At 40.7% G+C, this 14,683-nt stretch overlaps 1 protein-coding gene and 1 pseudogene across 3 annotated transcripts in view; one reads left to right on the top strand and one right to left on the bottom strand.

The window, feature by feature from the left end:
- Positions 1-290: 290 nt before the first annotated feature.
- ddhd1b (DDHD domain containing 1b) overlaps positions 291-14,683 on the top strand; it is a 61,120-nt gene continuing 46,727 nt past the window's right edge. For 2 of the 3 annotated variants that reach the window (XM_086061096.1, XM_086061094.1), the window contains exons 1-5: positions 291-1,302; positions 5,931-6,107; positions 7,112-7,240; positions 12,717-12,864; positions 12,936-13,045. In XM_086061096.1, the coding sequence (XP_085917222.1) occupies positions 570-1,302; positions 5,931-6,107; positions 7,112-7,240; positions 12,717-12,864; positions 12,936-13,045 (1,297 nt within the window). In that variant the 5' untranslated portion in view covers positions 291-569. The remainder of the gene's footprint in view (positions 1,303-5,930; positions 6,108-7,111; positions 7,241-12,716; positions 12,865-12,935; positions 13,046-14,683) is intronic. The other variant, XM_086061095.1, reaches the window with a different exon arrangement.
- LOC147158236 (uncharacterized) lies at positions 2,633-4,511 on the bottom strand (annotated as a pseudogene).

The following is a 14,683-nucleotide window of genomic DNA, read 5'->3' as shown; positions in this document are numbered from 1 at the left end:
AATTACAAGTCCACGCAATAATGTAAAGGAAGAAAAATCTCCTTTCTGCGGCACAATTAACAATTCTATTGTTACGAATTAGAATTCAAAATTAAACATGGCAAAAACACTTTATTTTCCTAAAATGTAGACAAAATACAAATCAATAACATAATGAAATAGTTTTACTAGTGCTTTGTTGATGGCATTTATGCATTATGATCTGTTTTTGCATGAAACGCCATTTTTTTTTGAAAGAGACTTTATTTTGATGGGTTTAATCGGAACTTCTCTTGTCATTTTCTTGACAACCACACTGCTGAGATTGCCTTCAAAACTAGCGTCGTTTATTGTAACAGAAGTAACGGCGATGCAAGAAGATAGAAGAATGCGTAGCCTCGCTTTTTTTTTTTTTATTGAAAATGTTTGGTTCGGTGTGTTGGAATTTTATGCTATAATGTGAGCGAATATTGTCGTGGTCAGGACAGACAGGCGTACAGATGTTGAGCTGGGGAGAAAGAAACCTTTATACTGGGATTATAAAGGCACGCGTTGTGTTGTATTTATGTTGAACAATCTGAATTAAAACCATGAGCAATATGAAGGACAAAACAACTATCCGCCAGCAGAGCTCGGATAATAACTCGGTGAGCAGTAGTGAATGGGACATGGCAAATGATGTTTTCGTGTCCGGCTACGACGAGAACCCGATGGGAGTGGAAACCCGCACCGGCGAGAGTGACCCAGTAGAACCCGGTTCGGACAAACACATTCCGCTATTACCCCAGGACGGCATAATGCTAGGCCTGTCTGAAGAAGAATACTCAAGCCCATCGTATCTGGACATCGACCCGAACTACACTGAAAGTGACGGCAACGTGACAACCAAGAAACGCATACGTTCCAACAGCTCGAGGCACAGGGGTGAGATCGTCACGGAGCTGGGCCCGGAGGAGGTCAGGTGGTTTTACAAAGAGGACAAGCGGACGTGGAAGCCTTTTGTTGGACACGATTCGTTAAAAATCGAGACCGCCTATGGAAGGTTCAGTGAGCAGAACCCCGACAAGGTCAAACGCCAGTGTGAACCCGTCGATACCGAGGGCAAAGATACAACCACGTCCGGCGAGGTCCAGCCAGTAGAGAGCGTGGCTGTGGATGAATGCAGTGCTCGAATCGAACCGGCGGTCCGCCAACGGCCCTCAGGGTCCGAGGAGATGAGGGACACGGACGACAACAGCATTAGCATGGAGGCAGTGTGTGTGAGAGGAGGCCTATATGAGGTGGACATCAGAGAGAAGGAATGCTACCCTGTTTACTGGAACCGTAAGAATGAAATGATTTGTCTATCATTATAAGCCGTCACCATTAAGCACTTACCTGATAAAAGAAGTAGTTAGTAATTATATCACTACAACTCCACAGAAAATACATGGAAATTATTAGGGATGTTCAATTAAATACCACATTTTTTTCCCCAGACCGGTATCAGTCTGAGTAGTCATCACTGATACCGATACCAAGTAGCCAACACCACAAGTACATTTGATCCATAATTTTTCTATTAAACCAATGACAGATAAGGACCTTTTGTCCAGTTTCGACAAAAGGCATAACACACACTCTGTAGTCTGTAATAGAAAATGTACGTCCAAAATAAGATAACGCAACTAACTGAATTAAGAATTCAATTATAAGGGCAAAATAAAACTGACAACTCCCCAAGTTTTAGCCTTTGTTCAAAATAAATTTAAGTGCAAAATAATACAGGTTTAACTGGTGACTGTTAAAAGCGTAGCGCTATGAAGTCTAGTCTAGTACACACGAGAGAAAGTAAAAGCTCTATGTTGCCCGGACTGGATTCAGCAGGAAAACTAGACCTAATCCACTGAATAATAATAATAACAATAATAATAATAATAATAACTAGAGCTGCGGGCAGCTATAAAGGGCCCTCGCAGCTTGGGCCACTTTGGGGTACTTGCATGTTGGGGTACTGGTACATTCAAAGCCAAATTTCTTAGAAAATGGTATAATAAATCTTTACATATGGATTGCTTTTTTTTTTGCCAGGTGTGATAAGTGTGCAAAGCTCAATGAGTTTTGGTCAATGAACCTAATAAATCAGCGTCCTTTTACATTTTTTGGCAATGAGTTGCCCCGATTGGCATTTTTAAAAAGTACATATTTACACATCATTGCTAGTTTTACTCATAGAACAATATTGGTTTTATTGTTCATAGAGGGCATAAAAAATAAATAAATAAAAGTACATATGTATGGATTGTTCTGATGTCACTGAACATGTTGAGTGGTGGAAAGTAAAAAAATAATAATAAATGACTTAGTTATCACATTTACAAAGAGCATCCAAATTTTGCCTTATGTTTTGTAAAAAAAAAAAATGTCAACCCAAGGGCTAGGTGGCGCTATATTTATAACTGAATATTGTCATAGAGATACCTTCAGGTCGTATTTATAAACATACACGTGAAGTTTGGGATTTTTTGGAGCATGTACCGGGGAGGTATTAAGCATTTCGTCTTTCATGGCGAAGGAAATATGAAACACAAAATATGATGCCCCGCCCCAGTCAAATGGTATTCGTAAAAGTAAAGATTTTTTCCCCTGTTGATGGGCCAGGTGTAGACATGGTCTAGGCCAAGTTTGAAGTCAATCGGTTGAAACGTGTAGGAGAAATGGGCAAAAGAATGCCCCCCTGTAAATAAGCAAAAATCTGCAAAAATCGGACATTCAAAAATTCGGAGCTCACTTTCTGTTTATTTTATATGGCTCCATGAGACTTTTTTTGTAGGTCTTGGGCTCCCTCATATACCCAAAAATTTTCGTAGATCTTGCGTAAAAGTACAACCGGGGCTGCTTTGTTAAAAAGGCCAGATGTGTGTGCCAAGTTTCATGAGTTTCTGTGCATGTTTAGGCCCTCAGAAATGGCGTTGTTTTCTTGGCGAACAGTACCTTGCCACTCCCACAGCGATTCGCGAAAACTCACAAATTTCATGTTACGACATCATGAAGGCCTAAACACTCTTCTGAGCAAATATGAGGCGGAGAAAAAAGTTGAAGAACATTTAAAAAAAAAATGCCAGTAGGTGGTGCTATTAGTACGAATAAATATAAGTTCGTAGATGTATTCAGACCTGGACTCTAGCCCTCGGTCAAACGTGCCGGGATTGGTGCATATTTTTCCACGCTAGGGGGCGCTATATGTTATGTTGTTATGGCAACTTCATAACATAAATTTGTTTGCCGAGCCCAAGGAGTGTGCAAAATTTGGTGTGTTTTCGTAAATGTTTAGGTCCCCAAAAATGAGATAGTTTACGGATAATAATAATAATAATAATAATAATAATAATACAAACGAAAAACAATAGAGACCTCGCAGCGATAGCGGCTCGGGCCCTAATAATAATAATAATAATAATAATAATAATAATAATAATGAGGGATGTTCAATACCACTTTTTTTTTAGACCGATACTCAAAGACCCAATGCAGCTCCTTCTGACCTTCTCTGTACTTCTCTATCAACATCCTCAAAGCAAATGCTGCATCTGTGGTACATTTTTTGGGCATAAAACCATACTGCTGCTCACAAATGTTCACCTCTCCCCTCAATCTAGCTTCAACTACTCTTTCCCATAGCTTCATTGTGTGGCTCATCAGCTTTATTCCTCTTGTTGCCACAACTCTGCACGTCTCCCTTGTTCTTAAAAATGGGCACCAGCACACTTCTCCTCCATTCCTCAGGCATTTTCTCACTATTTGAGATCCTGTTGAACAACCCAGTCAGAAATTCTACTGTTACCTCTCCTAGAGACTTTCATACCTCCTCAGGTATATCATCAGGACCAAGTGCCTTTCCACACTGTATCCTCTTTAATGCTCTTCTCACTAATCTTTGCTACTTCCTGGTCCACAACAGTCACCTCTTCTCCTCTTAGTTCTCTCTCATTTTCCTCATTCATCAACTCTTCAAAGTACTCTTTGCATCTTCCCATCACACTACTGGCATCTGTCAACACACTTCCATCCATATCCTTTATTACCCTAACCTGTTGCACGTCCTTCCCATCTCTGTCTCTTTGCCTTGCCAACCTGTATAGACCAGTCTCTCCCTCTTTACTATCCAACCTAGCATACAACCTAGCCTTTGCCACTTCTACTTTCACTCTACGCTGCATTTCCCTGTCCTCCTGTCTACTTTCTTAAGTCCTCTCAGTATCCCACTTCTTCTTAGCTAACCTCTTTCTCTGGACCCACTTCTGCACATCCTCATTCCACCACCAAGTTTCCTTATCCCCTTTCCTTCCAGATGACACACAAAGGACTGTCCTACTTGTCTCCCTGATCATATTTGCTGTAGTTTTCCAGTAATCTGGAAGCACCCTCTGACCATCCAGAGCTTGTCTCAACTCCTTCCTGAAAGTCACACAACACTCTTCCTTTTTCAGCTTCCACTATTTCGTCCTCTGCTCTTCCTTTGCCGTCTTTGTCTTCTTCGCCACCAGAGTCATCCTAAACACTACCATCCTATGCTGTCTGGCTACACTCTCACCTACCACTACTTTGGAGTTGCTGATCTCCTTCAAATTACACCTTCTACATAAGATGTAGTCTACCTGTGTACTCCTACCTCCACTCTTGTAAGTCACCCTATGTTCCTGCCTCTTCTGGAAGAAAGTATTCACGACAGCTATTTCCATTCTTTTTGCAAAGTCAACCACCATCTGTCCTTATGCGTTCTTCACCTGGATACCAAACTTGCCCATCACCTCCTCATCACCTCTGTTTCCTGCACCATTGGTCCATTGAAGTCTGCACCAATGACAACTCTCTCACTTCTAGGGATGCTCTGCATCATTTCATCAAGGTCCAACCAAAAGTTTTCCTTCTCCTCCAGCTCACATCCTACTTGTAGAGCATACTCACTAACAACTTTAAACATCACACCTTTGTTTCCTAGCTTAAGGCTCATCACTTTATCTGACACTCTTTTTACCTCCAAGATGTTCCTAACAAACTCCTCCTTCACGGTAACTCCTACTCCATTTCTCTTCCTATCTACACCATGATAGAATAACTTGAACCCTGCTCCTTAACATCTAGCTTTGCTCCCTTTCCACCTGGTCTCCTGAACACACAATATGTCCACCTTCCTCCTCTGCATCATGTCACCCAGCTCTCTACCTTTTCCTGTCATAGTTCCAACATTCAAAGTCCCTACTTTCAGTCCTAGACTCTTGGTGTTCCTCTTCCTTTTCCTCCTACAAACACACCTTCCTCCTCTCATTCTTCGATCAACAGTAGTCCAGTTTCCACCGGCACCGTGTAGGTCAACAGCACTGATGCCGGTCGTCGTTAACCCGGGCCTCGATCGATCCGGTATGGAAGTCATATATTTGATTCGCATGTTTGATTTGGCCAAAGTTTTTACGTGGGATGCCCTTCCTGACACAAGCCTCTGTATTTATCCAGGCTTGGGACCGGCACAAGAAGACACTGGCTTGTGCTCCCTTGCGGCTACATTATATTAGGGCCCGGCCAATATTTCTTTTTAATTAGCCAATTATTTAAAAAAATATATATTAAATGCATAAAATATTCTACCCCATTCCTTTTCAATGGGTGTCACTTAGGCACTAACTTTCGCTATTAAGATTTACTCTGCTTTGAATGACAAGTCCATAGTATGACCTTATCAACAAATTTCATGAAGTATACAAGATCGTTGTGATGTCTTAACACATATTAGACTTAGTATATTCTTATTCATTATATAGAGTCTTATAAGACATAAGACAAGAAGTCGAATGTGAATGCTGAGAATTGCAGTGAAAAATAAATTATTTGTGGGGACTGCGAATGGCATTGGGTGATGACATCAGAAGGATGAGAATATAAAAGCTTATATGGTGGTTTTGGTGTTTCCCCAGAGCAAGATCGCATTCCTGTGATGAGAGGCCAGTGGTTCATTGATGGAACCTGGCTTCCTTTGGAGGAGGACGAGAGTGACATGATTGAGCAAGAACACCTTGCCCGTTTCCGGGGTCAACAAATGAGGGACACCTATGAAATGGAGGCAGTGACCACCACGGTAGACAGCAAAGATGGTAAGAAATGATGGTAAGAAATAGTGTTGTTCCAATACCGTTTTTTGGCCCCCGATACTGATTCCGATATCCGGTTTTGCAGTATCAGCCGATACCGGACCGATACCTAGTTGTTGTTGTTTTTTCCAACATGAAAAAGCTGCCCTGCCATTGGTTCAGAGCATTCAAGGGCCAATAGGATATCTTGGCTTGGCATGCAGTGAACACGTCACACATCAGTGAACACGTCACACATCAGTGAACAGGGGTGGCAAATCTAGGTCCAGAAAGTAAAAACCCTGCCGCAGTTTGGCTTTAGCCCCAGGTGCTAGCTAGCTAGCTCCCTAGCTAGCTCCCAGGGTGCTTGTTTACCTGCTAGGGAGCTAGCTAGTCTGCCACAGTTTGGCTTATCCCCAGGTGCTAGCTAACTAGCTCCCTAACTATCTCCCCGGGTGTTTGTTTACCGACTAGGGAGCTAGCTAGCCTGCCACGGTTTGGCTTTAGCCCCAGGTGCTAGCTAGCTCCCTAGCTAGCTCCCCGGGTGCTTGTTTACCTGCTAGGGAGCTGCTAGGGAGCTAGCTAACTAGCAGGCGTCGCTAAAGCCAAACTGTGGCAGGGTTTTTACTTTCTGGACCTGGATTTGCCATCTCTGTCAGTGAATATCGTGCACAAGACACACAAAATGCTGCATCCAAAGTCTTATATTAGTGTGGTAAATAATGGTATCGGAATTTTACTTGTTAGTACTTGCCGATGCCGATACGACTGTTGTTATGTAGTATCGGGGCCTCTCCCGATACCGGTATCGGAACAACACTAGTAAGAAGGGAAACATGCATATGTGTAGAATAAAATACAAATACAATACAGTACAGCTGTTTGACTGCATAAGCAGGTAAAGAAAAGTTGTTGGGGTTTTTTCTTCTAGCGCTATCATTACATACAAACACATGCACACATAAAATAACTATTAGGAAATAGTTTAAATTGAACTGGCAATTGATTACTGTGTCACTTTCTGTCAGCTATTCACAGTTTGAAGCTGAGCCGCAGCCATGTTGACTGGCACAGTGTGGATTTGGTGTACCTCTACAGTGATGCTACCACATCCAAGATTGCACGAACTGTCACGCAGAAACTGGGCTTTTCTAAAGGTACATGGGAAAACTTGTAAAATTACATGTTCTGTTCATAGATGACCACAAAAGGCATCAAATCAGACATCTGGGTTTTTCCACACACTCTTTGTACACCCTGGGATGAAAATAAGATTTTTGGGGAAGTCAACCCAGAATTTTTCAATAAATTTGACAATAAAATGTTTTATACAGCCCAGCTAGTTTAAACACAATATTCTGATCAACTCATTCACTGCCATTGTCGGCTATAGACGTAAAAAAATCAAAATGTTTTCCAACTTTTGTTAACAAGAGTATGAAAACCTAGATTTCTTTTTTGTATTAGAACAGATATAAAATTTGTGATTAATTGTGAGTTAACTAGTGAAGTCATGCGATTAATTAAGATAACAATTGTAATCACCTGACGCCCCTAATTTTTTACGATTAATCACAAATTTTATATCTGTTCTAAATGTACCTCAAACAATTTTCTAGGTTTTCATACTCTTGTTAACAAAAAATGGAAAAAAAATGTTAAACTAATAGAAATTGTTCAAATGAATTTTTGACGTCTATAGCTGTTAATGGCAGTGAATGAGTTAATAATGTGTTTGTAGAATATAGCTGCATAAATAAATAAATATACAGCCGTACAAAGCACCAAAATTCACCCATTTTTATCCATCAGGGGCCGACCATTTTGCATTTTTCATTTATGCAAAATGTTATGGAGGACCAAAACTGCCAAAAGGAAAAATAAATAAATAAATGACTAAATGACTAAATAAATGACTAAAGTGAAAATAACGGATATAAAAAAATAAATAAAAAAATGTAATTGATATTTAAATAAAAAGATTTATATTTTATTCTATTCATATATTTATTTTTACTTTTGTTTATTTATTCATGGACATATATATATATATATATATATATATATATATATAAATTGTTTTGATTTTTTAATTATATTTTTTATATTTTATTTTCACTTTTAGTCGTTTATTTATTTATTTATTTTTAATTTTGGCAGTTTTCCGTGTCGCAAGAGGAAACACATCTATGAAGCGAGACCGGCTTAAGAGACTGTAAACAGAAAGAACCGTGCACGCTCAGGGAAGATAAGCTCGCATGCGACATCCCGACATTTAATAGGCGTTTCCTCGGGACGAGCAGGAGAGCAGATAGGATGGTCTTGCGCATACGCATTTAAAAAAGTTTCAAGAAAGTCCTCCACTATACCTTTAATCAGAATTAGTGTTGTTCCGATACCAGTATCTGCATAAAAACAGTGGTCTTGGCAAGTACTAACAAGTAATATGCCGATACCATTATTTACAACGCTAATATAGGACTTTGGATGCAGCATCTTGGGTCTTGCTTGTTGTGCAAGACATTCACTGACAGAGATGGCAAATCCAGGTCCAGAAAGTAAAAACCCTGCCACAGTTTGGCTTTGGCCCCACGTGCTAGCTCGCTAGCTCCCTAGCAGGTAAACAAGCACTCGGGGAGCTAGCTAGGGAGCTATAGCTAGCTAGCACCTGGGGCTAAAGACAAACTGTGGCAGTCTAGCTAGCTCCCTAGCAGGTAAACAAGCACCGGGGGAGCTAGATAGCACCTGGGTCTAAAGCCAAACTGTGGCAGGCTAGCTAGCTCCCTGGCAGGTAAACAAGCACCCAGGGAGCTAGCTAGGGAGCTAGCTAGCTAGCACCTGGGGCTAAAGCCAAACTGTGGCATACTAGTTAGCACCCTAGCAGGTAAACAAGCATCCGAGGAGCTAGCCAGGGAGCTATAGCTAGCTAGCACCTGGGGCTGAAGCCAAACTGTGGCAGGCTAGCTAGCTCCCTAGCAGGTAAACAAGCACCCGGGGAGCTAGCTAGGGAGCTAGCTAGCTAGCACATGCGGCTAAAGTCAAACTGTGGCAGGCTAGTAACACAGTTGCAAATGGTAATTTTTCATGTATTAAAATGACAGGTATTGGAGAACAATTGGGGGAACTAAATCATATCACTCAGTGCGTGTCAATAGTAGATGTGGGACAGAAGTTCCAACCACGATCCAGGGCGGACATATACTGGTGGTGCGGTGATAACAGAATATTTGATAAGTTGCCTTTAAATACAAAAGGATATTGTGCCCTCATAACCCTTCTCATGCCAGTACAAATCTACCCCATCTCTATTGATAACCTGTTACAAATGATTGATAATTGGGAACCAAAACCTCCTTCTTTTCAGAGGACCAAACGACATTCTTGGCAAGAGCAGAATGTTCCCACCTACATTGATGCAATTGGAGTACCAAGAGGTGTGCCAGATGAATACAAATTAACTGATCAAGTACTCTCAGGATTCGAATCTATAATTTGCTGGTGGTGCACCATAAACAAAAACGTAGATAGAATTAATTATATACATTATAATGTACAAAGGCTAGGAAATTGGACTCAGTCTGGCTTTGAGGCTGTACGCGGCCAGTTAGCTGCTACATCTTTGATGACATTCCAAAATCGAATTGCACTAGATATGTTACTGGCAGAAAAGGGCGGAGTTTGCTCAATGTTTGGAGATCAGTGTTGCACTTTTATTCCTAACAATACTGCTCCAGATGGAAGTCTGACAATTGCAATTGAAGGGCTGCGAACACTCAATAAGAAAATGAAAGAGCAATCCGGTGTAGATACTTCTGTATGGGATAATTGGATGAATGTGTTTGGCCGTTATAAAGCTTTGATTTCCTCAATTTTGATATCTGCGGCTGTTTTCACTGCGTTATTAACGATTTGTGGATGTTGTTTAATACCATGTATTCGTTCTCTTTGCCAAAGACTTATTACCACTGCTATTGAAAAACAGGATGTACAAAATAAGTCCTCTCATATGATGGTGGCTTCTGCTAAACCATACATGTCTTCTATCGCATCCAATGAGAGGGACGAGGATCCTGCTGGCATCTTTTTGTAAAAATGTTTGTTTTGGGCTCTTTTTAGAGCCCAATTGAAGGAATGTTGACATTGTTAACATTTTTACTGTTTTACTTTATATTTTAACCATTTTGAATTTAGTTATAGCTGTGTAGATGTAGGTATAATTATGTTAACTCAGTATAGCTCAATGAATAGTATTGTCTATTGTATTCTTATCTGTCTCTCTCGCCTGAGAAGAGAAGGGTAACAAGTTTCTTTTTTATATTATCTAAAGGGAGTATAGCTAGTACCAGTCTCAGTCGGTCGAAGAGAGTCCAAGGACAGGCTGATTTATTATTGTTCAAGTCTAATCTGATTTGTACTCATGGGAATCTGGTCATGGGAGGAGAAAGGAGACTTTTCGTATTCACTGACTTTTCAATAAAAAACTGTGTGCAAGGGAAGGAGGGACACACAATCTGAACGGAACACGGCTTGAGTGTCTTCATTTTGTGTGATCAGAAGCTTCTGATAATTATACCTTTGCAAAGGGACTTCTTCACCAGAATCTCACCATTCAGTTAATTGAACACGCAAAGAGTACAATACAAATATTGTCTACTCTAACACTAGCTAGCTCACTAGCAGGTAAACAAGCACCCAGGGAGCTAGCTAGCTAGCACCCGGGGCTAAAGCCAAACTGTGGCCGGGGTTTTACTTTCTGGACCTGGATTTGCCACCTCTGTAGTGTTAACTGTGTGTCGTGTTCACTGCATGCCGAGCCAAGATATCCTATTGGCCCTTGAATGCTCTGAACCAATGGCAGGGCAGCTTTTTCATGTTGGAAACCCCCCCAACAACAACTAGGTATCGGTATGGTATCAGCATCGGTACCGGGGGCCAAAAAACAGTATCGGAACAACACTAATCAGAATGCTGTGCCACATATGATTGTAAATCATTTTTGGGAGTTGAATTCCCCTTTAAGGGTATCACAGTGGGGGAGAATGATTGCAAAACAACAGGGGGCTCTGTTTGGGTGACCGGCACTAATCCGGGGCCGCAAGCGGCGTAAATCTGCGGATGTGGGTTACAGTGGGTGTTGGTAACACGTACAAGCCAGTGAATTAAAAAAAGTAAGACTTGTCTTTGTTCATTCTACATTGGAGAATATTTGTTTTATATTATATTGTTTTTTTCTTTTACAAGTGAATGAAATGAAAAGTGCTTTTTGTGCCGACATTCATTGCCAATCAATGCAGCTCATTTCATACTCTTTAAAGCAACACTAAGGAACTTTCAGTTTATGTTGATTATAGCGGCGCCATATGGACAAAAGCAGTAGTGTGCTTGAAGGAAGACCACATTTTCCATGAGGACAAGCGCATTGCGTCGTTTTTGCGCTCACGCCAGCGAGTGAAAGACGGACCAATGTTGATCCTTAATTGACTGTCCTTTTATTTGGGTAGCATCCCTTTTTTTGTGTCTCCTCAGACAAAACTTTTAAGTTGTTTTGCAGCTTCTGCCAGGAGAGCAGTAATCGTGCGTTGACATTCAAATTGACTTCCGTCTTTGTAACGAATGGGGAAAGGGGGAAGTGACGTATGCCATAAAGCATTCAGTACATTTGTAGTGTTTTGTGTGGCAGTGTTCCTTCCTACCATCCTCCTCAAAGTTGCTTAGTGCCAGTAAAAATTATATAGACCCCCTCAGGCCATGGCAAACTTACCATTCAACTAGTTTTAAGTCGATGTTTCATCAGAAGAGTTATGAAAATATTTTATTACAGTTGAAAAGTTCCTTAGTGCTACTTTAAATGCAGTGTACTCACAGCTCGCAAGCAGACATTTAAGTGCGGAAAAGAACACAGCGATCCGTGTGTGACATTAGTTCGGTTTCCATCCACCCATTTTTATTCGAATTTTCAAGAAATGCGAAATTAAAACTGAATGGAAACGCTACAAAATTGAAAAAGGGCCCAAAATTCACCAAAAAAAGTTTTTATGCTTAGAGTGGATTTTGAAGCGTATCGAAAAAAGGAAAATGCGAATTTGGGCTATGGAAACAAGTTTTGCGAATAAACGCTGACAAGACCGGATACACGTCACACATTTTGACCGGATATTACGTCAAACGTACGTTTGTAGTCCCAAAGCAATGTTGGACAATAAAGTAAGGTATGTTTGGGGACGACGACGAAACAGAAATCTTTTGGAATTAATTAAAGAAACAAATATTTATGCTATTTTAGATGGAAAACAGCAAAGAAATGCTACGGTTTATCAAGAATTACAAAAGAAAACCCATACGACGTCATCGCACGGCACAGTCGCTTCCTGTTTTTCTTCTTTTAAATTACTGTTGGATCACATCTATTAATGGCGTATACCGCCACCTACAGCGGCGAAGTCCCCTCTCAATATTCGCAAAAGAAGAACAGATGGAAACAGGCATAAAGTCGCATGTCCGTTGTGCGCATTTTCAGTAAATTTGCTTAAAAATTTCGGAACAATTGGATGGAAACCCGACGATTGTCACTGCTCTTGGCCAGTGTGGCAACAAACAACCTCTGAAAGCTGATATGTCCTCCTGTACCCACAGCTTCCAGTAGCGGGACACGTCTCCACCGAGGGTATGTGGAGGAGGCAGCGCCTGAGGACACGCCACCTGAAACCACCCACATTGTGTTTGTGGTGCATGGCATCGGCCAGAAGATGGACCAGGGTCGCATTATTAGGAACACCAGCATGTAAGACAATTGAGTCTGTACAGTATGCATCAGGATTATTGTTGACACTGACAGTAACACTCTCTTGGTAGGATGAGAGATGCTGCCAGAAAGATGGAGGAGAAGCACTTTCCTAATCGCACCACAGAGCATGTTGAGTTCCTTCCTGTTGAATGGAGGTCGAAACTGGCTCTTGATGGAGGTATGCTGCAACTCTACACATAGCCATTTAGGATAAAAGCTAATGTTGGCATTAGATACAGTTATATTATGGTATCTATGGTAAAAATTATATAGTCATTCACTATTCCATCTTTTAAGAGAATTAGGATATTATACAGTACATGACCAAATGCCACAGTTAAATAATGTAATTGCTCATACTGTACAGTCGTTATAAGAAGTCAACACACTGCTGTTCCGCCAGATTTTGTGATATTCGTTTCAAAATTGTAGCAAGGCACTGTATATCTGGGGTATGGGGCACGCTAGGTTGGCAAGCCATCCAAAAATTGGCCTTATTATCCAAAGAATAACACCCTAGCCTGGCTTCATTTTGCAATACCAGCCTTAACTCATTCACTCCCTGCCATTTTCATTGAAGCAACCCACTTCGCTCCCAGCTGTTTTACTGGAGTTTGATTGATTTTGCAAGTCCCAAAGAAAATTGTGTTCTATTGCTATAAAAACATGGAACCTACCAAAAGAAAGATTGGAGTCTCTTCTTTCATCAGGAAAAAAAGTACATTTGTATCCGTTTCCATTTCGCAGCATTTTGCATTAGAATATAGCTAAGTTTTATCATTATTCACATTCCTGTTGAAACCACTGGCAAAAAGAGCTTGTTGTAACATGGCCCTAGCTGATCTCTTATACTCTGCTGCCACCTGCTGGCCGATTTTTGTAATAACTATCATTGCTTTAAACTACCTCTTCATGTCAGAAGCTGCATCAAAGCCTTCTGTATGCTCTTGCATAATTTTTTTTTTATAAATACGTTTTTGGGAGTGAAGGACAAATTATTTAAAAAAACATTTATATACGTTTTTGGGATTGAATGAGTTAACTGTTATTTTACAGTAAAATCCTGCAATAAAAACCCCTGTTCCATCACAACAAGGCCTGTAATATCACAGCAACACAGTAAAAAAAAGAAGCAAGGATGTCGACTCACAGTATTCAACAGTATTATTACATTGTAATATTTGTATTCAAATATTCACTGGTAAATCACTTGACCTAAACAAACTTGGCACTGAACCCGAAGACGCCTTTTCACTTTTTTCTGACAGGACGACAAAGGCACAAAAGTGTCAACAATTTCATATTTTGAAGTTTCTTGGGTGAAATATAAATCAACAACAAAGCCGCTTTCCGCCCCTTCAGAGCGGTCATGGGACCTTAGATCGGAAAAAATATGAATGCTCAGTGAATGAGGGGAGAAATACTATCTTTTGGTCCTGTTTGAGTTGTGACATGAAATCCAAATATGTTGTTAATGAATTTAAAACATACATTTTATGTGAAAAAAGTTATACGTTTGAGATAAAAGCTTTTGAAAAAAACGTAATTAGAAAAACTACAAGTTTTGGTCGAGGTAGTCGCGTATGATGTCATAGCTTTTGCTCGCTTCCTGCAACTTGGAGTGACTGCAACCTGGCAAAAAGGGTGGCATGGCTCAGTGGTAGAGTAGTTGTCTCCCAACCGGGAGGTTGTGGGTTCGATTGTCAGGTTGTGGGTTCGATTGTCAGCCATTGTGACCATGTTGAAGTGTCGTTGAGGAAGACAGTGAACCCTAAATTTGGTCCGAGTGGACCTGGCCACATCCTGCATGTCAGTA

This window comes from Leptonotus elevatus, chromosome 18 (genome assembly GCF_054856555.1).
Source record: "Leptonotus elevatus isolate MCC_2025b chromosome 18, RoL_Lele_1.0, whole genome shotgun sequence".
In the NCBI taxonomy this organism is placed as follows: domain Eukaryota; kingdom Metazoa; phylum Chordata; class Actinopteri; order Syngnathiformes; family Syngnathidae; genus Leptonotus; species Leptonotus elevatus.
The sequence above is the reverse complement of the archived record's forward strand: the minus strand, read 5'-3'. Positions and strand labels throughout refer to the sequence as shown.